This window comes from Grus americana, chromosome 1, assembly GCF_028858705.1.
Source record: "Grus americana isolate bGruAme1 chromosome 1, bGruAme1.mat, whole genome shotgun sequence".
Classification (NCBI taxonomy): domain Eukaryota; kingdom Metazoa; phylum Chordata; class Aves; order Gruiformes; family Gruidae; genus Grus; species Grus americana.
In genome coordinates, this window is record NC_072852.1 from 1,099,542 (window position 1) to 1,125,413 (window position 25,872).

The 25,872-nt window shown below is 66.4% G+C and overlaps 1 protein-coding gene across 2 annotated transcripts in view; it reads left to right on the forward strand.

Moving 5' to 3' along the window:
- Nucleotides 1–25,872, forward strand: part of SND1 (staphylococcal nuclease and tudor domain containing 1) — a 138,007-nt gene that overhangs the window by 52,892 nt on the left and 59,243 nt on the right. For both annotated transcript variants that reach the window (XR_008575445.1, XM_054813103.1), the window contains exons 12-13: nucleotides 9,141–9,241; nucleotides 21,304–21,414. Coding sequence is in view for 1 of the 2 variants with exons in the window: in XM_054813103.1 (XP_054669078.1) it covers nucleotides 9,141–9,241; nucleotides 21,304–21,414 (212 nt within the window). In the remaining variant the exon portion in view is untranslated. The remainder of the gene's footprint in view (nucleotides 1–9,140; nucleotides 9,242–21,303; nucleotides 21,415–25,872) is intronic.

Here is a 25,872-nt window from a genome sequence, read left to right on the forward strand (position 1 = left end):
CCCCAAAGCCCGGCACCGCGGGGCCGAGCGTCCTGCTGCTGCTGCGGCAAAGGGGCTCTCGGGTCCAGGCTGGCACGGAGGGACCTGGTGCTCCCACGGCACAAGGACCGGCGGTGCGCGGCTTCGCCGGTGCATGCCGGAGCCGGTCCCCGGGTTGGCAGGGGGTGTGGTCGTGCCGTGCACGGTCGTCCCCGGATCGATGGGGAGGTCGATAATCGGAGACTGGCGGGCTGCGCATGGCTGATGCCGAGGGACGGGAGCGCGTCTGACCCGCGGCCGTGCCTCATCTTCCCCGCTCCCGGGCAGAGGGTGTGCGGGTGGCCTGCCCTCGCCCTCCATCCCAGAGCCTGCGCCGATTTATCTGCAAAGCTTCGGCTTATTTTTAATGCCCGGGGATTTGTTAGCGATGCAGCTCAGGGACGGAGGCTCATCAAAGGGAAGGCTGACAGCGAACTGATAAAACCTCTCCTCCGGAGAGCCTGTGAGCCCGAACCCGAGCCCCCGGCGTACCTGGAAAGCAGCGGCTGGGGCTTTCCCGGCAGTTTTCCGGGGCATCCGCCTGGATCTGGTCAGGCAGCGCAGCTCGGAGGAGCCGGGCTGCTTCCCAGGCCTAACGCGGCGATGGTTGGGGTGCAGCCGGGGGTTTTTTGGAAGGTCCCACTTTCTGCAGAGCAGCGTGGCCGGGAGGGATGGGGACAGCGCACGGCGAGGGACGGCCGCTGCTCCCCAGCCCCTGCCAGTGCCGGCGGGGGGATGCAGGCACCGCCGCCCGCACCACCAACAACCGCACCCAGCCCCCGGGAAGCCGCGACCGCGTGCACCCGGGCTTGCCGGCCCTGTGCCGGAGCCAGGATCCTGTGCCGAGGAGCACGCCGGTGCCGGCGAGGCTTTGCAGGGCACCGGCTCCCAAGTTCCGTGGGAACAGGCTGCGTCATCGCCGCTGCGTGCCGGCGTGTGAAGCTGGGGAGGATTTTGCTGCTCAAAGCCTTCTGGAGAGCTGGCAGCTCCCCAGTGCCGAACTTGGGAGGGATCTTCTGCCGACTGCGTTCCGCTTGGAATAAACAGCGCGTGCAGATGCAAACGAGCCGGAGGGGAGCAGTCTGCCGGCGCGCTCAGCTCCAGGCGCTGCAGCGGCCCGAAATGGCTCCCTGGCAGCAGGGGAGGGTGAGGAGAGCAAATGTGGTTGTTCCTGGCGGAATGACCAGAAATTTGGGGCCGTTTCCTCTCCCTGCCTCTGTTTTCCTCTTTCCAACACTTCCTCAAATGGCTCTGCCAGGCACTTCCACGGCCAGGCTGCAGCCCTGAGTTTTTCACGGCTCCGGCAGAGCCTTCTCCAGCAAGGTCAGTCCTGCCCCGGGGCTGCTGGGCTCAGCTCAGCTAGACTCGGCTCGGCTAGGCTCAGCTCGGCTGGGCTCGGCTCGGCCGCTTGAGGCTGCGACCCAGGGGGGGCTCGGTACCCCCGCTGCTGCCGGAGCTGGCGGGGAAGAGGGAGCACAGAGCCCCGGGGCTGCAACAGGCTCCGCTTTCGGCAACGGTTGGGCTCCGCGGGCTCTGCGGGGCGCTTGGAGCTTCTCTTTAGCGTCCTGCCGAGTCACGGAGGAAGCGCTGGGCTCTGATAGGGATGGGGCAAAGCCTTGGGCCGGCCGGCTGCCCCCGCCGGCTCCGGTATCCTTCAGGACTCACCGAGCGGTGTCGGCATGGAAGGGCTTGGGCTCGAGTGAGCGATCGGCCCCGGCTCCTGCCTGGCAGGGTGGAAGAGCTGGAGGAGGGCTGCAGGGCGGCCAGGGATGCGGGACCTGCTCTCCAGCCCCGTCGTCCCCCCCCATCTCTTGCTTCAGCTGATGCCACCACCGCTCTGCTCGGGGACCCCGCGTGCCGGAGCGTGGCACGTGTAGAGTCCGCCGGTGCCGGCCCTGGGCTTTCCGAGGTGCAAATGGAGTACGTGGGGTTAGTTTGTGGGTGGCATCCGCCACGTCCCCGCTGCCCCCGCCCTTGTCCCCGGGGAGGCGAGAAATAAAATAGCCAAAACGGGGGGCTGTGGGGCTGCCCCAGCTCCCTCAAGCAGCCCTTGCTGGTGCTGGGAGCGGCAGCGTGTTACGGTGCGATGGCACCGACCACGGCGGAGCATCCCCCGGTGGGGTGTCTGCCTGCACCCATGGGTGCCCTCCCCAGGCTGGAGCTGCAGCAGGGGTGCGCGCCGCCTGCCCAGGGTCCACAGGGCCCCTCCTGCCTGGAGCTGCTCTCTGGCCCTGCAGGGGCGGGGGGCTCATCCTGCCGGGGAGGGACGGGCAGAGGTGGGGGGCTGCCTGGGCAGCACCCGTGTTTTGGTGCCCGCAGCTTGGAGAGGGCAGGGGTGGGCTCCGTGCCGTGCCGGTGACGTCCCTCCCTACCCCCTTCACTCCAGCCTGGCCCGGGGGGCTCGGAGGGGACCGTCCCTGCCACAGGGACACGGGGCGCAGCAGGGAGGAGGGGGCCAGGCCGCGCCGGGTGGGCGCAGAGTGGGCGCATATGGCAGGGGTGGGTGGCAGACCAGACTTGCTCTGCTATAATTACTGTCTGAAACGCCTGCGGATCTCCCAGCTCTTCTTCGTCACAAACTCGCAGGGACTATTTTTACCTCTCCTGCGAGCTCGTGCCGCGTGTCAGGGCTCTGGAGGGGAGCTGGCCGCCCCCCTCCTGCCTCTGAGGCTGGGGGGCTGCTCCCAAAGACCTGCCCGCGAGTGCCAGCCTGGCCAGCGAGCTGGGGACCACGTGCTGGGGACCACATCCTTGGGACCGTGATGCTGGGGACCACGTGCTGGGGACCACATCCTTGGGACCATGATGCTGGGGACCACATCCTTGGGACCGTGATGCTGGGGACCACGTGCTGGGGACCACATCCTTGGGACCATGATGCTGGGGACCATGTGCCAGGGGCTACCCGCTGGGGACCACATCGTTGGGACCACGATGCTGGAGACAGCGTGCCAGTGACCACGTGCTGGGGACCGCGTACCAGTCCTCGCGTGCGGGGGATGCGCTGCTTGGCGCCTCGGGCACTGTTCCTCCTCCTCCTCCTCCTCCTGCCATGGGTGTGGGCGCAGGTTTTTGGCAGCGATGGCCGCGCGTTTCCCAGGGGCCGTATCCTCCCTGCACACCCTCGCACAAGAGCCGGTGGTGGGGCACACACCACGTGGGGAGAGGGGATGGGGACGTGGCTCGCCAGCCCTGGCTCCGCCATCCTTTGCCCTCACCCCGCACCGGGGCGCCGGGCACCTCGGTGATGGGCGAGCACGGGCAGGGGCTGGCAGGTCCGGCGCAGTGCCGGCTGGCGGCGGGGGAGCCGGGGCGGGTGACATTGAACGCGTTGGCTGCACAAAGGCATGTGAATCTCTGTAGTGCCATTCTTCTCCGGGCTGGATCTCCTCCAGGGAGGAGAGCTGGCGGAGTGATTTAATTCACACTGACTGCAGCTGACCTTGGAAACCCGCCGATAGACGGCCACCACCGATGCTGGCTGGCTTTGGGAGGGAGCGAGAGCCCGCTGCGGGTCCCATGGGTGCAGGAGGGATGGGGGCACCCAGGCAGGGATCCTGCACCATCGGCCGGGCACCCCGCATCCCGCCGCGGTGCCGGCCACCCCCTGCCCTCCTGGCCCTTTGGCAGTGCTGGCAGCTGCGGGGAGCTCGGCACGTCGCGCTCTGCGCCCGGGAAGCGCTTTGCTTCTCAGACCCCCGTGAAACGCTGACCGGGTCTGCGGGGTGGCACTGACGGGTGCTTACGTGGGTGCTTGGTGTCGGATGAGCCCGGCTCTGCAGTGAGGCACCCCGGGGCCCTTTCCCTGCAGCTTCGGGTGGCGGATGGGTGAAGCCGGGTGCAGCACGGCTCTGTGGGGTGGCTGCGGGAGCCCGGAGCGCAGCCCCAGAGCTGGATGCTGCTGCTCACAGTGTCCCCTGGCTCGTCTGGGTCTGTCACGGCCAAAAGCGATCAGGTGGGGCTGGGACGAGCAGCTCCCCGAGCTTGGGTGTACGGCTGCAGGAGGGGCCTGAGCCAGGGCTGGGGGTGCAGGGGGTGCAGGAGGGGCCTGAGCCGGGGCTGGGGGTGCAGGGGGTGCGGGAGGTGCCCGAGCCGGGGGTGCAGAGGTTTCAGGAGTTGCTTTCCGCTGGTGACAACAACATGCTCGAGGTGAGCGTTAACCCTGCGAGTGCAAGCACGGGATTACGGGCACACCTCTGCGTGCACCGAGCCGCCTTCCCAGGTCAGCGGTGCCGTTAGCTCCATCAACGTGCTGCAAAATACAGCGGGGACCTGAGCCGGGGGCAGAAACCTGCCTGCGGCTGCCGCCAGCGAGCTGGGATCCCGCCGTGCTCCTTGCACGTCTCTGCCCAGGGCCGGCGCAGGAGGCTGCTGCCAGCGGGCGCTGGGCACGGTGCAGAGGTTGGTGCGGCGGGATGGCCCTTTTCTCGCTGGGACACGAGGAGCTGGGAATCGGGAAGCAAAGCGCGTGCTCCGGGTGTGCTTTCCTGCCTGTTTGCTGCCTCTGACTGCTCTGAGCTGGCCGTGGAGGGGACACTTGGGGGGCAGCTCAACCCGGGGGCTGCGGGGGCAGGAGCGGGACCGAGGTGCTAACGGCAGGAGGGTTCGGTCCCCAGTTTGCAGCTGGCTCTTGCTGCTGTCGCGCTGCTGCTGTCGGCCCGTTCGGGTCCTTTTGATACCGTACAGGCGTCCCCGTGCCCAGGAGTTCGGTCACAGTGCCACGGGCGCTTTCACGGCACCTTTCATCTCGGGAGCACCCCGGGAGGTGGGTAGATACGGTGGCCGGAGCTCAGCACCCTGCGGAGACGGGAGCGTCGGAGGCTGAGCCCGTCTCGGCGTGACCGGGCGCCGGCGTCTCCGCTGGCGGGTCCTCGGCGGTGCCAAGAACGAGGTGCCAGCTCTGCGAGAGCCGCTCTACCCTGCAGCCCCCGGGTACCAGGGCACGTGGCCAGCGCCGTGCCGTGCCGTGCCGTGCCGTGCCGTGCCGTGCCGTGCCGTACCATGCCGTGCCGTGGGTCTCACTGGGTGGGTCTGTGGGGCCGGCTCCTGCACCAGCCCTGAGGGGGACGTCGCGTTTGCTGTCACTGCTGGGGCTGAGCTGCTGGGGAAGGGGGCAGGGGGCTGTCACAGCCCGGCCCCCCACGGTCCTGCTCGGCCCCGAGGTGGTGGCAGCGGGGACACGGCAGTTTTGAGCCCTTTCGTGCTGAATCCACAGGGTGCTCCGAGGCTGCTTGTGCCCGCCCTGGAGGAGGGAGTTTTGCTTTCGCGACTTGTCAGATGCAGCAGTGCTGGCATCACGTAGCGGGGGACATGCCAGCTCTGTCACTGCAATGAGCCTCGCCTGCATCTGTCCAGGGGATGCAGCACTTTGCAACGCAACGCAACGCAACGCAACGCAATGCAATGCACCGCTTTGCAACGCGACGCAACACAATGCAATGCAATGCACCGCTTTGCAACGCGATGCAACGCGACGCAACACAATGCAATGCAATGCACCACTTTGCAACGCGATGCAACGCGACGCAACGCAATGCAATGCAATGCACCACTTTGCAACGTGATGCAACGCAACACAACACAACGCAATGCACCACTTTGCAACGCAACACAACGCAACGCAACGCAATGCACCGCTTTGCAACGCAACGCAACACAATGCAATGCAATGCACCACTTTGCAACGCGATGCAATGCGACGCAACGCAATGCAATGCAATGCACCACTTTGCAACGCGATGCAACGCAACACAACGCAATGCAATGCACCACTTTGCAACACAACACAACACAACGCAATGCAGCACTTTGCAACGCGATGCAACACAATGCAATGCACCGCTTTGCAACGCGACACAACGCAACGCAACGCAATGCAATGCACCACTTTGCAACACAACACAACACAACGCAATGCAGCACTTTGCAACGCGATGCAACACAATGCAATGCACCGCTTTGCAACGCGACACAACGCAATGCAATGCAATGCACCACATGCAACGCGATGCAACACAACGCAATGCAATGCAATGCACCACTTTGCAACGCGATGCAATGCGACGCAACGCAATGCAATGCAATGCACCACTTTGCAACGTGATGCAATGCAACACAACGCAATGCAATGCACCACTTCGCAACGCACCGCACCGCTTCACAACGCAACGCCATGCAGCGCGACACTTTGCGACGCAATGCAACACAAGGCACCGCTTTGCAATGCAACGCAACGCAGCGCAACGCTTTGCAACGCCACACGATGCAACGCAGCGCCTTGCTTTGCAACGCGATGCAACGCGGTGCGGCGCTTCCCTGCCGCAGGCTGAGGTGTGTCACCCAGCCCGACCCCTCGCTCCTCCCCAGCCCGTGACGGTGCAGGATCCCGGCCCGAGCTGTGGGGTCACGCGTGCCCCGTGCCCCCCCCCCGGTGCGGGTGACCTCACCAGCCGACGCCGGCGCCCGCCATGCTCGTGCCAGACCCTCTGCCTAATCGGGGGCCAGGTGTTTGCCGGGCGAGCCGTGCCTCGCTGGTGAGCCAGGTGACATTTAAAGGCCCTGTAGTAGCTTGAATTTCCTAACCTGCCTCTCGGAGCGATCGTTGTCTTTTTTCCCCCTACAGTTGTTATGACAATAGTTTGGCTGGGAGGAATCGCTGTAACCGCTCCCCCCAGTTGGCGCTTTCCTGCCAGAGCCCCCTCTTTCGCTGCTGCGAACCTCGATTAGCTCGGCCGTACGAGGCAGCGAGCTGACGGCGGGGGTTTGTCAGGCAATCCTACCTTTTCTGCATTTTTTTATCCTCATTTAGAAAGCGAGGCTCGGGAAGAGTCGACAGTTTGAAGGGTTCACGGCTGCTGCCTCGCACGGCCGAGCCGGACGCCTGTCTGTCTCCCTTCGGCTCAAGCTGCCGGCGCTGAGAGCCAGCGGCGTGGGGCGGGCACGGTGCCCTGCGGCAGCACGCGCGGAAAAAGTCCGTAGTGCCTAAATACAGCCCCGCGGCTGGGCCGGGGCGGCGGGAGGCAGCACCAGGACTTCCCCGTGTCCCCCTGTGTCTCCCCGTGTCCCCCCGTGTCCCCCCGTGTCCCCCAGCCCAGGGCAGCCTCGGCCTCCTCTGGCTGAAGCGCTGGTGAAACGGAGAGGAAGGTGCTTTCCTGGGGAAAGCAGGCGCTGGGATTGGGTTGGATTTGTGCAGAAACGGCACGTACAGATGTGGGATCGCGTTGAGCGTTCGAGCTCTCGGGCTTTTAACTCTGGTTTCTTTTTCCCTGCTCTTGATTGCATGGCTGGGGCCGGGAGTTGCAGCTCCGTGTTGCTGTGCAGGCGAGTGCCGGTGCTGCCGGTGCTTCCGATGCTTCCAGCCCCGGTGCTCCCTGCCCCGCAGCCGCACGTATCCTGACGCGGGGGGCGAAGCTGCGAGAGGGGCCGGTGCTTCGGGGGGCGTTGCAGGACGTGCACCGACGCCAGGGTCCCCGAATCCCGGGAGCAGGGAGGAGGGTGGGCAGCGCGGCCGGGAAGGGAGCGATGCCGAGGACCCGGCGCTGCCTTTCCAACCCCGCCGGGATCTGCTGCTCTCCGGCGGGGACCCCGACGGCTCTTCCAGCCTGCTGGGACAAAGCCCTCGCTGCTGCACTGGCTTGGCACCAGCCTCCCGTGACCTTCGTTGGGCTGGTCACCGAGTCCTGCTCGTGGGGACGGGAGAGCTGGGGATGGGGCGTGGGTACGGCAGCGTGGCTCCCTGCTCCGGCCCGGGGGTGCAGCTGGACCACGAAGGCCTGGTGCAGGATGGAAACGCTGATTGCTTGTGATGCCCGGGAGCTGCTGGGGGGTGATGGCCAGGGGCTGCGGGGGGGGGGTGATGCCCAGGAGCTGCTGGGGGGGGGTGATGGCCAGGGGCTGCTGGGGGGTGATGGCCAGGAGCTGCTGGGGGGGGGTGATGGCCAGGAGCTGCTTGGGGGGTGATGGCCAGGGGCTGCGGGGGGGGTGATGGCCAGGGGCTGCTGGGGGGGGGTGATGGCCAGGGGCTGCTGGGGGGGGGGGTGATGGCCAGGAGCTGCTTGGGGGGTGATGGCCAGGGGCTGCTGGGGGGTGATGGCCAGGGGCTGCTGGGGGGGGGGGTGATGGCCAGGGGCTGCTGGGGGGGGGTGATGGCCAGGGGCTGCTGGGGGGGTGATGGCCAGGGGCTGCTGGGGGGTGATGGCCAGGGGCTGCTGGGGGGTGATGGCCAGGGGCTGCTGGGGGGGGGTGATGGCCAGGGGCTGCGGTACCGGGGACCTGAGCCAGGTGCATCTCTGCACCCTCCGGGCTTGTCCCGAGCCCTGGTGCAGCGGGAGATGCAGTTTTCCAGCAGAAGTTGCCCCCCCCAACGTCGACCCCCGGTAGCTGATGTGCAGGAATGCCACGGCTGCCGCTGTCTGCGGGGGGACGGGAGCGATGGCGGTGCCTGTCCCCGGCACGGCCGAGCGCCAGCCAGGCGATGCAGGTCAGGCGGGTGGCACGAGCGTGGGGACAGCACACACGGGGACGGCGCGGCTCTGCGCTGGGTGCACGGCCGGGTTCCTGGGGCGCCCGGGGCTGCTCCCTGCCTCGTCAAAGCGTTTTGCAAACCGGCCTCCGTGTCCCGTGCGGCGTGGTGCTGGCGACGCTGATGCCAGCTGACAGCTACGGCGTAGCAGGGAGCTGTGCTTTCCGCTACCTGCAGGTACAGGGGAGCTCTCCTACCAGAGGCCAAAATGCGATTACCCGTAAAACAGGAGGCATCGGGGCTGGCCGCACGCTCGGGATCCCTGCCGCGGCTCTCCGGCACGCAGGGAGCTCGCAACCGTGCCTGGCAGGAGCCAGGGTACCCCCGGCAGCGCGAGTGCCCGTGCCAGGAGCCCGGGGCGGCAGCTTTTCCTCCCCGGGAGGCTCCTGGTTGAACGTGCCCAGCCCTGGCTCACAGGCCAGCGTTTCAGATGTTGCTTCGCTGGCAGCACCGTCGGTGCCAGCAGCCGGCTGGCAAAAGGCTCCCTCACCCGGGCTCGGGGCGGCTGGCCGACGGTGGGGTTTTTGGGCAGAGGGAGGATGGGGTGTGCTGGGACCCCCCGGCTGGACGGTCTGACCCCGTGCCCATCTGTATTTCCCAGGTGAACGTGACGGTGGACTACATCCGACCGGCCAGCAGCGCCACCGAGACCGTGCCCGCCTTCTCCGAGCGCACGTGTGCCACCGTCTCCATCGGAGGAATGTAAGTGTGGCCCTGGGGAACCAGCACCGTGCTCCGTGGGGACGCTGGGGACGGAGGGGGGCTCATCCTCGCCGTGGGGCTGCGCAGTGCTGGTGGCTGGACAGGGGGAATGTGCTGTCCTGCTCTGCCCGGGGCCCTGCAGACCTGCACCCCCTGCGATTGCTGCCCCTGACTCCGGCAGTTTGGGGGTGCCGGGCTGGAGGACCCCCCAGTGAGCCACCTGCCTCGGGGAGCAGCGTGGCCAGTGGTTCGCTTTGGAGGAACCGTCTCTCTCCGCCCGTATGTCCCCAGGATGTCTGTCCTTTCCCAAGGGACATCGCCTCCCCAGTGTGGGCTCTGCCAGAGCAGCCCCCCCCCAGCCTTTTCCACGATTTCCATGCCCGGGGCAGGCTGGGTGGCTTTCCTCCCGCAGGACACAGGGGTGCCGGGCTCCTCTGCCGCGGCTCTAACGGAGAGGTTGTGCCGGCGAGGCGCGCGTCAGGATGGCAGCGGCTCTGGGAGCTGCGCAGGGATGATTTGTCATAGACCGTTTGCTTGCTTTTTTTTTTTTTCCCCCGTAGCAGCTATTTTGGAAAGCAACCAAAGTGCTGCAGCGCTGCTCTTTTCTCCCCCTTAACCCAAGGTCTGGGAAAGCTGCGAGCGTCGTGCTGCACGGGGAACGCAGCTCCGTGCCACTTGGGAAGCCGGAAAGCTCCCTGTCACCCCACTCTGGTCTAATTAAGGCACTCGTGGAGCGACCTTTGGTGATGCTTGTGGGTTTAATTTCCCAAGGGAGATCCAGCCCTGCCCACGCTGGGGCTGGGGCTGCTCCGTGCTCGCTGCTGGGCTGCACTGGGATGCTGCTCCCGGGATGAAACCGCAGCGGGCAGGAGCCTAAAGGGCTTTTCCAGATGGAGATGCCGGGTGCAGAAGAGCCCAGCGGAGCAGCCCTGCGCTCCCATGCTGCCTGCACCGGCTTTAAATCTACCCAGTTTATTCCATGGTGCTTTAACTGTGTCCCCGGGGAGCTAATTCTCCCGCTGAGGGGGTATTGGCAGGTTTTTGGGGAGGACAGCCCGGCCGTTGTGGTTTTGGGGCAGTTTGCAGGAAGATGAGGTCTTGGCTCATTGGCGATGCACAAGGAGGGGAGCGTGCGGTGCAAAACCCACCGGCCTCTCCCCATGCCCGGCGGCTGCGGCGCTGCCAGCCCCGGGAGGCTCCCAGCGGCACTCGTGCCGCGGTGGAGAGGCAGAATTTCCCATCTCAGGAGCATTTCGCCGAGCGCTGCCGCCTGCTCTTAGTGTCTCCAGCTGCAAATTGCTTTCAAATAGCTCCCGAGTCGCGTCCCTGTTTCGGGAGGAAACCTGATGTGAATTTGCAGGGCCGCTGCTCGCGTTGACTTCATTGCCGTAATCAGGCGTCAGCGGAGCGAGCCGAGCGAGCGCCGGGAGTGAGCGCCGGAGCGTCTCTGCAGCGTGCAAGCCTCCGGGGCACGGCGTGGGGCAGCCCCCTTGCTCCCGGCTGCCCGCGGCCCCGGCGAAGGTGTGGGCATAACAGAGCAGGGTCTGTGCCGTCTGGCCCGTGCCGCGCCGGGGACGGAGCGGGGAAGAAAGCCCGGCTTGTCCGCCTGGCATCTGGGCTGGGCTGAGCCTGCTTGGCAGGCTGAGCACGCCGGCAGCTCGCTGGGACGGGCAGCCCGGGCAGGGGGCTCACCCAACCCCCGCCGGGCTTCTGGAGCCTTCAGGTCCCTGGTTCCCGCCTGGATGCTGTGGCTCTTGGTGCAGGCAGCCGGCGGTCCGGCAGCCCCCTGCTTGCGCTGGCAGCAGGGCAGGCAGGGGGGAGCCAGGCCAGCCCTCAGCTGCAGCTCTGGGGTGGCACCTCTCCCTCCCCAGGCACGGCAGGAGGATAACGTCCCCCCTCGGCGGCGGGCAGAGGAGGACGTTACCTACCCCCAGCATCCGCTGTCCTCGGGGCGCCGGGGGGGTTTGTGGGGGGCAGCAGAGTGATGCTGCTCTGGGCCCCTGCCTCCCCTGCCCGCAGGCAGGCAGCCCCCGCTTCCAGCTCAAAGCACCCTGAACTTGAGGAGCTGGAGCACAAACCCAGCGTCTCCTGCCCGTATCCCTGCCCATACCCCTGCCCGTATCCCTGCCCGACCCCTGGCTGCGGTGCCTGACTCGGTGTGTCCCACAGACAGGCTGCGAGCTGGCAGCGCTGGCTGCCCTCACTGGGTCCATCGCGCTTCCCCCTTCCAGCCCCCCGATGTTTTCAGCTTGATCCCTGGCTGGGCAATGCCGGTGCCGCTGCCTGGCCGGGCTCTGCCCAACGCCCGCGCGCCGCAACCCTCCCGGTCCCGCTCTGCCGGCGCCTGGTGCGCCGTGTGCCGTGTCAGCGCTCGCTGGCGCTGCCGCTCCTGGCTCGTGTTTTCCTGCTGGGCACAGGTAAGGGCAGAGGTTTGTGCTCGGCTGTCACAACAAAGCCGTGCCGACACGGAAAACAGGGTGAAGGGGCTGCGGCTGGCGGAGAGGCAGCTGCCGGGACTTTGGGAGCCCCGTGGGCAACTCCTGTGCCGGTCTGGGCTCACTGGGATGGCTCATCCCACCACAGGTGCTGTTGGGAGGGTGCCCGGGCACCCCGGGCACAACTAATGGGGAGGCACCTGCAGAGCGGTGACAGAGGGACCTGGGGACGATGGGGCAGGTCTGCTGCGACCAGCGAGAGTGGCTGCACGTGGGGACTCTGGGTTCACACCAGCCTTTGGTCTTTGGGAAGCCTGCGGCATCCCCCAGCATCCCCCAGCATCCTGCAGCACCCCCCAGCACCCCCCAGCATCCCCCAGCATCCCCCAGCACCCCCCAGCATCCCCCAGCATCCTCCAGCATCCCCCAGCACCCCCCAGCACCCCCCAGCATCCCCCAGCATCCCCCAGCACCCCCCAGCATCCCCCAGCATCCTCCAGCATCCAGCAGCACCCCCCAGCATCCCCCAGCATCCCCCAGCATCCTCCAGCACCCCCCAGCACCCCCCAGCATCCCCCAGCATCCCCCAGCATCCCCCAGCACCCCCCAGCATCCCCCAGCATCCTCCAGCATCCCCCAGCACCCCCCAGCATCCCCCAGCATCCCCCAGCATCCTCCAGCATCCCCCAGCACCCCCCCGCATCCCCCAGCATCCCCCAGCACCCCCCAGCATCCCCCAGCACCCCCCAGCATCCCCCAGCATCCTCCAGCATCCCCCAGCATCCCACAGCACCCCCCAGCATCCCCCAGCATCCCCCAGCACCCCCCAGCATCCCATAGCATTCTGCAGCACCCCCCAGCATCCCACAGCGTCCTGCAGCATCCCCCAGCACCCCACAGCACCCCACAGCACCCCACAGCACCCCCCAGCATCCCATAGCATTCTGCAGCACCCCCCAGCATCCCACAGTGTCCTGCAGCATCCTGCAGCCTCCCATGACATCCCCCAGCATCCCGCAATGCCACACAGCATCCAGCAGCACCAAACAGCATCCTCCAGCACCCCCCCAGCACCCCCCAGCATCCCATAGCATTCTGCAGCACCCCCCAGCATCCCACAGCGTCCTGCAGCACCCCACAGCACCCCCCAGCACCCCACAGCACCCCCCAGCATCCCACAGCGTCCTGCAGCACCCCCCAGCATCCCACAGCATCCAGCAGCACCAAACAGCATCCCACAGCATCCCATGGCATCCAGCAGCATCCCTCAGTATCCTGCGGCATCCCATAACATCCCACAGCATCCCAGGGCATCCCAGGGCACCCGGCAGCAGCCGGCAGCTCGTGGGCAGTGGGCACGGTGGGTGCCGGCTGTGGGGTGGGAGCCCCGGGGTGCCCGGCTGTGGGGCTCGGTGCTCCCCAGGATTCTGCCGAGAGCCCAGCTCCCTCCCGGGGAACGCGTTGGGGTGCAGGAAGGGGACGCTGTCCCCAGCCTGCCAGCGAGGCTGTAACTGGGGAGCAGGGGCTGCCGCCGCGCAGGCACCCCGTAACCAGCCTCCCGTCACCGGCCCCGGCTTGGGGACCGGCACAGCCGCTGGTGCAGGGCCGGCGGCTCCTGGCAGCCCTGGGGCGTGCTGCCGCGATCGATCGGCGCGTCCTGCTCCCTCCCGTCCCCTCGCGTGACAGGCGGCTGCTAAATCAGCTCATCGGGAAGCGCTGGCTCTCTGGCGTGGCAGGAGCCGGCCGCTGCTGCGGGGGTGGCCCCTGGGGTGGCCCCGGCCCCCCTTCGCCTGGATCTCCAGCCGGTTTGCAGGCAGAGCCGGCTGTCGCCGCGCCACGAGCCGTCCCTTACGACAGCCCTCCGCTCTGGGGGTTCCGGGGGGCTGGATCCATCCATGCCCTGCCTGGGTCTTGGGCCGGGGGTCCCGTCCCCGCAGCCCTCCCCCGGGGGCACTCAGAGGCTGCCGTGATACAAACACGCAATTGGCCAAGGTTTTGGAAGAAAAGGCTATTAAAAATCATTAAAAACAAATTTAAGGAGGGCCCCGAGCTATAAATCCGTGCTGGGGGGGGGTGTGATACTTTGCGTGCAGGCAGCAGGGCTGGGACGCTGCGTTTTGGGGCTAATTGGCAGAAATGGCAAGTTTTGGTGATGCCACCTCTGGGCACGGCGTGGGGGGGGCTCGGGTGGGGCTGGGTTTGGCAGCGCCCATCTGTGCCAGGCAGCGAGAGCTGGAGAGGTTTTGGTGGGTGAAAACGCAGCTGAAAAACTTCCTTTGGGGATTTTCGGGGCGTGGAGGGGGGGGGGCAGAAACTGTGAAATTAGTTTTTTTGGGGGGGGGGCAGTTTGCAAATGGCCATTTTTCACTCTGCCGTTCTTTGAGTAGCAAGAACTGTATTTCACGGCCTAATAAGATTTTTTTCCCACAGCAAAGAGCTTTTCATCTGCATTTTCATATTCCCATTCTTTAATCTGGGCTTAACTGGGGGATGCATCTTCCCTCTGTGCCGCAGCTCCAGCTCCTCTCCCCGGATGCTTTTATTTGAAGCGGGAAAAGCCGGGGGGGAGGTGGGTGGAGGGGGGGTGCTGCGGTTGCTCCCCTCCTTTTCCCCGTGCAGGGGGTGTGGGGAGAGAAGCAAGGAGCGGGGTTGCAGCGTGATATTTAATTTGCGGTCAGGAAATTTTTGCTTTTAAGCTGTTATCCCTGCTCCCTTTTTCCTTGTCGTCTTTCTAGCAGCGGAGTGGGGGGGGGATCGTCGTGGGTGCAGTGCACCCTTTTGCGGGGCACCCGCCGCAGCGCAAGCGCTGCGGCGGGTGCCCCGCAAAGGGGTGCACTGCAATGGATGCATCCATTGGTTCAAGGTGGTGAGCGACGTGGACTCATCCTGCTCCATGCCACCACTGGGAACGGGACGCCGGGCGAGGTGCTCCGACCCACTCCGGCTGCTCCGCCGTCCTGGCGCTCGGAGGCTTTGCTGCGTCGTGGCCACGCGGGTCCCCGGCCGTGGGTGGGAGGTCTCGGTGCTGGCAGGAGCAGGCAGGGAGCTGCTCACGCGAGGCTGCCCGGGGACAGGCTCCTGTTTCAGGGTGCAGGATGGGCTCCCGCTGCAGTCGCATGAGGAGCGTGACCCGAGCCCCTGGGAGCGTTTTGTGCAGGAGCTGTGCGGGGAGGCGATGCTCCGAGCCCGGCACTGGGGGCTGTAGATGTTTCCCTGCCTGGTGCAATCCCAGGGCTTTTTGCGGTGCAGTGGATGGTGCTCAGCTCACCGGTTTGGGTGTCTGAACATGTCAGAGGTGCATTGAAAAAACCCCAAACCCACCCTCCTCCGCTTCCGTCCCAACGCTCAGCACCTTCCTCGGATGCTCCTGCAATTCCAGAGCGATGGGGAGAGGACCCGGCCGGGGGCCGTTGCGCGGGTGACGGGGGGGTAAATGCCCCTTTGCAAAGCAGAGGGGGCAGCGGCAGGAGGCCGGGGGACCGCTGGTGCCGGGCGATGCTGGTGGCCACGCCGCCAGGTCCCCGCTGTCCCCGGGGGGCGGGCCGGCAGCCAAAACCCGTGGGATGCACGCTTTCCCCTCCGCGAGGACACCCAGCCCGGCTTTCCAGGGTGAGGGGCGGCTTCGTTGCCAGACGTGCCGGGAGAGCCGGCGGCGCAGGGTCTTTCCCCCTCACCCGGGGTCCCGCAGGGTCGGAGCGGGGACCGGCTGCCAGCGCTTCGCTGTTCGCAGCGGAGCCATGTGCGCAGCGAGCTACCTGCGTGGGCTGCGGTGCCAGGGTAAAGCTGGGCTCGCGCCCAGGAGCTGGGGTGGGTTTTGCAGCCCCAGCCTCTGGAAAGGGACCAGATTTCGCTGCCGCTTTGCAAGCTGCTCCCTCCTACGGGGAGGAGGTGTCTGCCGCCAGCCTCGTCCCCGGCAGCTCGGCCGTGAGGATGAGCTCTGCGAGGCTGCCGGGCGCTGGCTGAGGGCTGGCAGAGCTCGGCGCCCACCCTGGCGCTGGCAGGGTGCTGGCAGGGTGCTGGCAGGGACCCGGCTGGGTGGGGAGCGGGGCGGCTGCGAGCTCGGGGACTTGGAGTTGAGCCACTCGCACCCTTAAACGGTGCAACCGTGTGCTGCCGGCGCCGAGTCCCCCGGCTTCGGTGCAATACGGTCAGTCCTGGGGAGGAGATGTCTCCCCGGTTGCACCACGGGGTTGAAGGATGTTGTGCTCGGCGCCGGCAAAGCACCGTGCCGGGGTGCTGGTGCTGCCGGAGCTGCTGAGGGCGGCACGGCCGGGGTGGCTGGAGCTGAGGCGCTGCCCGGTGGGAAGGGCCGTGGGGAGCTCCCCGTCCCCCTCGGGGCTCTCCCCTCTCCCCAGAGCACCGGTGGCTGCTGCAGGCTGCAGCCGGGGCCAGGCTGAGCCGTTCCCCTCTTCTGAGACCGACCCTTTCCCCCGGCCCGCAGCGGCCGAGCAGACCGAGCACCTTTCCAGCCTCGGCCGCATCCAGCCCGGTTGTTGCACGTTTGCTCGGGGCGAGCTCCTCGGCCGGATAAGAGCAAGCCGCCGCGCCGTTTCGCTGCCACTGGGTGCAGACCGAGGCGGAGGGAAGATCGCCTCGCTGATGCCGCGCGGCTGCCGGGGAGCTGCAGGCAGCAGGCACCGATTGCGTGTCAAAGCCGGGAGAGCAGGAGAAGCTCCCTCTGTTATCTCGCTGGTGCGTGCTGGAGCCGAGCTGCTCGTGCGTTCGCCGAGAAGGAGCTGGCATCCTTCGGGGAGCGGGGCTCGGTGTGTCAGGGGGACACCGGTGCCATGCCAGCCGGCTCCCGTGCCGGGAGAGGCTCGTTGAGCACCCCGCGAGGGTTCGGAGAGATGCGGGGCCACCGGTTCAACCCGCCTCTGGTCCCCTGTGACGGCTGGCCCGGGCTGGGGAGCAGGCGCAGTGGATGCGGGAGACGTCTCCAGCGGGCGAGCCCCGGGGTGGCAGCGGGCATCGGTGCCTGGCGCAGCCCGGCTATCCAAGCCCGTTTGTTTCAGGGTGGTGGGTTTGATTAGAAATTGCACAGGTTTACATAATGCCACTTAAAAACCTCATCTTTGCATAATTTAGCCAAACTTCCCAAATGAAGCCCCATCGGCATCACCCCGATACCTCCCAGCCGCCCCCCCATGGTGTGCGCGGCTCTCCCCGTTCGGTGGCTCGGCCGACCCGCTCCGAAATTGGGATTTGTTTCCTTCTAATCAGGCTGTGATATATGGCAGGCTCACCCCGCGCTCTGGGTGCAGAGGTGGTTTAACATTAGATTTTTAATGATCCATCCATTAATCCCGGTATTCTGGGATTTAATGCTCGCTGCCCTTTGACCGGGAGAAATGATGGAAACTTTGATTTCATGCATATTGGATACTTCGGGAGTCTAGTGCCAGGAATAGCTGCTTATCCGCTCTGAGCGGAGGGGATTAAAGCGCTGGGGGAGAGGGCAGCGGTGGGCATGGACGGCTGGGATGGGGATGGGATGTGACTGGGATGGGGAGTGGGATGTGACTGGGATGGGGAGTGGGATGTGACTGGGATGGGGATGGGATGTGACTGGGATGGGGAGGGGATGCAGCTGGGATGGGGAGGGGATGTGACTGGGATGGGGAGCAGGATGTGACTGGGATGGGGAGCGGGATGTGACTGGGATGGGGAGCGGGATGTGACTGGGATGGGGAGGGGGATGCAGCTGGGATGGGGAGGGGATGTGACTGGGATGGGGAGCGGGATGCGGCTGGGATGGGGAGGGGATGTGACTGGGATGGGGAGGGGATGTGACTGGGATGGGGAGGGGGATGTGACTGGGATGGGGAGCGGGATGCGGCTGGGATGGGGAGGGGATGTGACTGGGATGGGGAGGGGATGTGACTGGGATGGGGAGCAGGATGTGACTGGGATGGGGAGCGGGATGCAGCTGGGATGGGGAGGGGGATGCGGCTGGGATGGGGAGGGGGATGCGGCTGGGATGGGGAGGGGGATGTGACTGGGATGGGGAGCAGGATGCGGCTGGGATGGGGAGGGGATGTGACTGGGATGGGGAGGGGATGCAGCTGGGATGGGGAGGGGGATGCAGCTGGGATGGGGAGGGGGATGTGACTGGGATGGGGAGGGGGATGTGACTGGGATGGGGAGCGGGATGCAGCTGGGATGGGGAGGGGGATGCGGCTGGGATGGGGAGGGGATGCAGCTGGGATGGGGAGGGGATGTGACTGGGATGGGGAGGGGGATGCGGCTGGGATGGGGAGGGGATGTGACTGGGATGGGGAGCAGGATGTGACTGGGATGGGGAGCGGGATGCGGCTGGGATGGGGAGGGGGATGCAGGGCTCCAGGCTGGGTGGGTGCATTGGGAGGGGGCTGGTGGCCCCTGGGGGACAGGTCCCATGGGGTCTGTCCTCCCTCGTCCTCCCCTCTAGCAGGTGAACGTGAGAGCCTGACTTACGCCGCACAGGGGTGCAGGGCGCAGGGAGGGTGCCCTCGCCCCTCGGGTGGGGTGCAGGCGGCTTCTCTCCTCCCCAGCACCCCACGAGGCAGAGCTCCCGGGTGCCTCCGACCCTGCCAGACCCACCTGGGCTCTCGGGTTAATGAGGGTGGAGGCAGATCCTGGGGGTCTCCCTGGCCTCCCCCACACCCTGACGGGGTTCCAGCCTGGGCACCCAGCGTGGGCAGCGCCAGGGCAGGCGGGGGGGCCGGGGGGGGGTGTTAGATAACCCCTCGTTAGGCTAATTCTGCTCCGCGGATGGCACAGGGCTCTGCGGTGGAGCAGAAGCGTTTGCTGGGGGGAACGGCTGGTGCCTGGCGCTGGAGCTGAGCAGGGTCCCAGCGCAGCCCGAGAGGCTGCTCGGGGCGGGGAAACTGAGGCAGCCGGGCACTGCGGCATCCCTGCAAGCCCCGCGGCCGCCCAGCACCTCCCGTTTGCTCCCAGTGCCCCCCAGCCACGGGAACATCGTCCCCAGAACTTTTAATTGGAGCCGGGCCGCGGCAGAGCCGGAGCGGGGGCTCGGTGGCCCCACGCTGGGAGGGCAGCGCCGGGGGAGGCGATGCTGGCACCGAGGAGGGGTCCCCCCCCCCGACCGGGCACCTCCTGCACCACGGTGGGGGCTCGGGGGTGGCAGCAGCCGGGACCGGCACCTTTTGGGGGTGACGTCGGGTGTCCGAATCGGTGTTTGTGCCGGATGCCTCCATCCCCTCTCGCAGAGCCCCTTGGGGACCAAAAAGCCGGGGGGGACGCGGCCGCTCTCCCCGTGCGCAGCCCCAGCCCGTCCCGGCTCCTTTAAGACCCGGCAGCACGGTGGGAGCAAACGCTGGCAATTTTGCTTGTCTTATAAAAAGCCATAACCATGATATTGCTGAATAAATGAAGCCATCAAACAGAGGTGGCAACAAGATTACAACACTTCACGAGTGCTGGGGGCAGAATAAAATCGTCCGTTTAGCGAGCAGATGAAACGCCTGCCAGCACGGTTGTTTCCTCGTGCTTTCCATGTCGGGTTTTAATCTCCTTCGCTCTGCCCAAATCCTGCCGCCCCCGCTTCCTCTCCTCCCCAAAATTTGGGCTGGGGCGATGGGTAGGGATGGAGCCACTCAGCCGGAGCAGGGTGCAGGGCGGGCAGGGGTGGGCGTCTCTTCCTCTGGAGGCTGCAAACTGGGGGGGGGCTGATGGGACCCCCAGCCCGGATCCAGCCGCGCTTTGCCTGAGTGTGGAAACCCCATCAGGGCCGCAGAGCCCCCGCTGTTCCCGAGCCCCGGGGTGGGGACGTGGGACACGAAGGGGTGCCCCAGGCTGCTGGCGATTGCCCGCTGGGGCTCGTCCCCGTGGTGGGTCGGCTTGGGGACGTGCTGCGGGGGTGCTGCTCTGGGGGTGCAGCTCTGGGGGTGCAGCAGCAGCTCCCCGGCACGGGGGCGGGATGGAGGTGGCATTTCTGGGTGCAGCACCCGCTGAGCAGGACGCTGCTGCGGCAGTGGTCGGGTGGGCACCTCTCCCCACCATGCCCATCACCAGGGCCTCTGGCCTCAGGTTTGCTCCGGCGTCTCCTCGGGCAGAAGTCTCCTGGTGACGCGTGTCCCCGCTCGTGCACCGAGTGATGCTCGGGACCGTGGGACGGCGCAGAGGCAGAGCGGGAAGCACGGTGGCACAGAGCCGTGGGCAGCTGGGACCCCCCCGTCCCTCCCCGGGGCCGGGGCTGCCCCGCGCTCACCAGCAAGGACGTGCGTGTGGCTGGAAGCGTCCGACTGGGAGCACGTCTGGCTCCCGTCGGAGGCAGCCGCCACCGGCTCGTCCCTCGTGTGGTGCCGCTGGCGGCCCGGGGGGTTCGGTGTCGAGCCGGGCTGCGCCTGCCCCCCACGTCCTGCAGCTCCTCGCCGCTTCGCCTTGGCTGCAAACGGCCGGGGGGGCTGCAAACCCCGGCACCGACCTCGGCAGCTCGTACCCGCACGGGGGAGCGGGGACACGTTGTCCTCACCAGCAGAGCTGCTGGGGGGGCGGTCCTGGACCTGCTGACGCCCGTCGGCGGGCAGGGACCCCCCGGGCACGTCTCGCAGATTTGTGCGTCCTTGGGGTGCTGCTGCCTCTCGCCTCCGAGTCGCCCCACGGCTCTCGTCCCTCGCAGGGTCACCCCTCGCCCCTTGCCGTTTCGCTCCCTGGGACCGGAGCCTCGTGCCCAGCCCCGCACCGTGACACCCCCGGCGGGTCGGACCGCGGTGTCGGGGGGGCCGTCGGGTCGCCGCGGGTGCCACCAGCCCTGCGCTCGCCTCCCCCCGGCACAGCCTCCTGTTCGTGCCCGAAATAGCTGTAGGTGCTTATTCCTGGTTGCTTGGCATTTCGAGCGCTACCTCTGCAGCTGCCTCCTGCTGCAGCTTATTTCCTCGTTTACCAATCCTTCTTTTTTTTTTTTCTCCCCTGCTCCGAGGCGAGACCTATTTTCAGCTCCCCGTGATGGCTCTGCCCTTCCCCCTCTCCAGAGCAGGGGGTGCTCCCGCGGTTTGCGTAGGGATCGGGCCCCCCCATACGTATCGATGGATAGATGCGCCTTTTTTTTTTTTATTTTTTTTAAAGCAGTGAATTAGTGGGCCATGCCCTGCATGTGTAATTGCAGGGGAATTACAGATGCGCTCAGCAAAGTCGAATTTATGAATTTGTTTAAAGCAGCGGAGTGTAATGGCAGCCGATCTACCGCGACGCCTCGGCACGTGGCGCCCATTGGTAGCCGGCCCCCGAGCCCGGCCGGCGCCGACCTCCCTTCTCCGATGAGGGGATGGCGGGGGTAAAAAATAGGGAGGTGAAATCAAGGAGGGGGTTCCCACGGCCCGGGGACGCTGACCCCTCTGGTTTTGGGGGGTGACGCGGGGGTTTTGGGGTGCTGCCGGGAGATCGCCCACCGCGGCGGCTCGGCCCCTGCACACTCACGCGGGGACCCCCCGGCCGTGCCCCAAAGTCCCCGTGAATTGCGAGCGGTTGCTCCAAGCACCTTCCCTCGGCCAGCGGCGTGAAACAGGGTGGGGGTCTCCCCTCCCCTGCCCCGGCGTGACGCGTGGGGTCCGGCGGTGGTGGGTGCCGGGGGAGACGGGTCCCTTCACACCCCCCGGTGCTGAGCCCCCGCGCTCTTCTCTCTTGCAGCAACATCGCCGAAGCGCTGGTGAGCAAGGGCCTGGCCACCGTCATCCGCTACCGGCAAGACGACGACCAAAGATCCTCGCACTACGACGAGCTCTTGGCAGCGGAGGCTCGGTGAGTGCCGTGCCGGGCTGGCGGCGCTCCCCCAGCCACGGGGCGCCCGCGCTGCCTCTCGGGGTGTCTCGCAGGGAGGTGCAGAGCCGCGCTGCATCCCCCCCGGTCCCATCCCCGTGGTGTCCCTGTCCGTCTGTCCCCGCTGCTCGGGGTCCCTCCCTGCCCCGCATCCCTCCTGCCTGGGGCGAGCATCCCTTCCCCTCCGCAGCCTCTGCAACGTCTCCGCTCGCCTCTGCTCCAGCCAAACCCCCCCAGCAACCAAAACGTTCCCCGAGCAAGTCCCAACTGCGTGTGCTCCCCCCACACGCGCACCCGCGGCGCTGGTGCCGCAGACGGGCTCGGCATCGGTGCTGGCGGAGGGCCAGGCACGCGGTGAGTCAGTGGGAAACGTCGCGCTGCGTGGCGGGTTCTCCGCGTTAATGCCGGAGCTGCCGGTGGGCAGCTGAAGGCAGATAACATTTGCAAAACGCCTGGGAGGTTGTTTGGAGTCTCACGGCCCATTGCGTGCATCACGTCGGGGTTCAAAGGGCCCCGCTCCGCTCCTCGGGGCGCTGAGCCCGGCAGAGCGCTGCCGCAGCCTTCCTGCCCCGGCCTGTCTGCCGGAGAAGTAATTGCATTTCAACCCTGTGACGTCCGAGCCGATCCGAAGGACTTGCGACACATTCTGGCCTCCTGTAGTTAGGCTGAGGTTATCGTGGTGAGAAAAATGCGTGCGGATGCTTCCCCGCGCCGCGTCCTCGGCGGAGGCGGCAGAAACGCTGATGCGGGCAGGGGCGCGCTGCCTGCCTTCTCCTCTGCCAGCTGGGAGCAGCGCAAAGGGCTGTGTTTGCTGCCTGACCAGGCAGCCCTGCCGGCTCTGCTGCCTGCCCGCGCCTCACGTGCAGGCAGGGAAGCACCGGGCAGGTTGGGTCGGTGCCCCGCAGCCGGTCGGTGCTTGTGCGTCAGCTGGGGTGGGAGGGAAGCGCAAAGCGCTGCCTTCCTCGGGCAGCACCCCTCTTCCCGAGTCGCTGTCCTGGGGTGCGCGCTCCAGGTGTGCGTGCTCCAGGTGTGCGCGCTCCAGATGTGCATAGTTGAGGTTGCACAGTCCAGGCGTGCACGATCCAGGTGTTCATGGTCCAGGTGCACATGATCCAGCTGTGCGCGGTCCAGCTGTGCACGGCCCAGGTGTGCACGGCCCAGGTGTGCACGGTCCAGCTGTTCTTGGTCCAGGTGTGCACGGTCCAGAGGTACATGGCTGAGGTTGCACGGTTGAGGTTGCAGGGTCCAGGTGTGCACAATCCAGGCGTGCACGGTCCAAGTGCACTTGGTGCGGGTGTGTGCCATCCAGCTTTGCACGATCCAGGCGTGCGTGACCCAGGCACATGTGATCCAGGCGTGCACGGTCCAGCTGTGCACGGCCCAGACACGCGCAGTCCAGCTGTGCACGGTCCAGCTCCCTCTACGAAGTGACCACATTGTTCAACCCCCCCTTGCAGCCCAGTGCCCCCCGTGTCTGCACGGAGAGCCCTGCCCCAGCCGTGCTGCTCCGCGGGGAGAAGCCCGGAGCGTGCCGCACCCCATCCATCCTCCCGCGTCCCGTCCTACCCGTGGGGATGAGCAACGGGCACCTTTTCCTCTGCCGCCTCGGCTCCCCTCCGGCTGAGCTGTCACCCACCCTGCGGTTCCCCCCCCCACCGCCGCTCCCGTGCCCCCCACGGGTGCTGGCCCGGTTCCGGCAGCACCGGAGGCGGCGGCACGGCCTGGCCCAGCGGGGCGGTGGGATTTCAGCTCCTCCTCGGCAGTAACTTTGGCAGCAGCTGATGGGCGCTGTGCCGACAGCAGGGGAGAGCAGCTTTGAGGGGGTTGCGGCGTGGTTTCTGCCAGCCCGCTGTGCAAGACTGTGCTCAGTTTTACTGCAAACCTCTCGCTTTTGAGGGGGAAGGTTGATAAATGGGCTCTCGCGCTCCCTTCCCCCCCACCCCCCACCCCCCCCCCCCGCACGGCGTGGGATCTGCGGCCGGCAGATTGCTTGGGGCCTCGCTGCTGAGCGACGGGGATGTGCCTTTTAGAAAGCGGATGTGCCTGGCATTAAATCAGCAGCTCGGAGTGCTCCAGCGTGGGCGATGCTCCAGCCGGGCACCGGGATACCCGGGCTTGGATGCGGCGGATGGAGCCTGCAGCCACGCTCTGGGTGTGTGTGTGTGGGGGGGGGGGGTTTCCAGATCGGATATCGGGATGTTCGGATGTCCCGAATATCAGGATGCTCGGCTGTCCCTGCTCGCTCCCAGGCGCGGGGCTGCAGTCCGGCCCCAAGCGCTGCCGCCCTCCCCTGTGGTGGAGACGATCGTGCCATCAGCCGTGGCACAACCCCGGTCCGGTGGCCGCGCCGGTGCGGGGCTGGCTGCCTCCCACCGGGCAGAGGAGCCGGGGCGATGCCGGGGGCGGAAAGAGGCTCCCGAGGAGAACGGGAGGTTTGGGGCGAGATCGGGGTGCAGGGCCCGGAGCTCCCTGTGGCGGGGGCTTGGAGCACTTTGGGCGATCGCTGCTCGGGGTTTGCGAAATCCCTCTTTAGCAAAGATCCGGAGTCGGGTCTGCTCAGACTGAGCTGCCGGTACCTGCTCAGCCCTTCCCAGGGTAATTAGAAAGAAGGTGATTAGTTTTCCCGTCCCACCGATGCCGTGTGGCCCTGGGAGCCCGCTGCGGGCAGGGCTGCCTGCTTCGATCCTGCGCTGCGCCAGCACCCCTGCCTGCCCCAGCCTTGCAGGGCAAGGTGCCTTCTCCTCCTCCCCCGTGGCAAAGCCTGCGGCAAGGAGGGGAAGGAAGCTCCGGAGCTGGCGGTGCTGACTGCGGCGTGCACGGGGTGGCCTCGTCCCGGGGGGGACCATCGGGCCACCCGCAGCCCTGCCCCACACATCCCTGGCTGCCCGTGCTCCGGCTTCCAGCCTGCCGGGGCGTCACGGCGCTTGTTTAACTTTGTCTTTCTTCTTAACCGGGGGAAAGAGCTGTTTTCCTGAAAAAAAAAAAACCAAACCAACCCCAACCTATTTCTGGCCAAGCCACTTATCCCTGGGTGCAGCGCTGAGCGGGTGGGGGTGTCTCAAAGGAGGGCGAGGGAGAAAGAAGAAATCCTTTTGCTGATTTAACAGGTTGGCTTCTTCCAGACAGCTCCTCGAATGATCCAGCTCAGCAAATTGATTGCTGTACAAAGCCTCGGTAGGGGCTTTGAATTTTTCCCCTTGTATTTTTATTATCATCACGGTCCACTCTGGACAAATTCGTGCCTCTTGCCTGGGAGAAGCTATTAGGTAGGCTTGAAAAATGAGGAGCTTTCATTTCCAGCCTGCCACCGGAGCCCGAGGACCCGCGCTCGCGGGGAAGGAGTGGATTTGGGGGGATTGTGGGGCGCAGCAGCTTGTCCCTTGAATTACAGGAGCATCTCGTAGCGCGGGGATGAAATGTGGTGAGAGGAGGTTGAGCTCCTGCTGGTTCCCCCCCCCAGTGCAGGGGGACGTCCTGCGGTGCTTGGGGCCGGGGGACCAGCGCTGATGAAGCAGAACTGGTTTTGCTGGGGAAGCGCCCCAGCTCCGAGCATCCTTTGGGATGAGCCGAGGTCTCCGCCCGGCCCGGCTGCGGGTGCTGGCAAGCTGGACCGTGGGCACAGCACCCTCCGGGAGATGCCGAACAGGGTCCTGGTTTCCAGCCCCGCTCTGGCTGCGGGATTCTCCCGCCCGGCGCGGTGCAGGCAGGACGGCAGCGGGCAGCAGCTCCCCGCTCGCTTCTGCTCTGCGCCGGCAACACCTGGAAAATAAGCTTGGTCTTTGGAAGGTGGAAAAGGACAAACCTGTCAGGGGAAGGAGCTCTAATGAATGTGCGCTGCCCTTTTGCCCGCCGCTGCCGGCCCTGCCCGTGCAGGCAGCTCGGCTGAGGGCAGCGCCGCCTCCGCTCCCTCCCGCGCCCGGCAATAAGTCAGCCCGGCCGTGAACTGCATGAAAACCAAATAAATCTGCTGCCGGGTCGCCGGTGCGGCTGCCCTCTGAGGCGACGAGCCTGATGCCGGGGCAGCACCCCGATTCTCCCAGTGCCGCTTGGCTCTGGGTGCACCCCGGGTGCTGGGGCGGTGAGGGCCGGCAGTGCCGCGGTCCTGGGGCTGTGCCGGAGAGCGGTATCACTAATCCCCTCCGCAGCCAGGTCCAGAGGTTGCTCCTGTCCCAGTGCAGCACCCTCCTCCCCAGGCACAGCACCCGGCATCCGAGCTGGCTGGGCACCGTGCTGCAGAACCGGGTCCGGCACCAGGTCTGGGGCACCCGCTCATTTTTCAGCCCTGAATTGCCTTCCCTGTGTGGTATCGCTTCAGTCAGGCTCCTTACCGTCTCTGTATTATTTTAACCTGGAAGGAACTTATTTCCATTAGAATCGGAGCGTTCGCCGTGCATTTTGCATTTAAAATGCTTCATGTGATTAAGCGCTGAAAGAAACAGG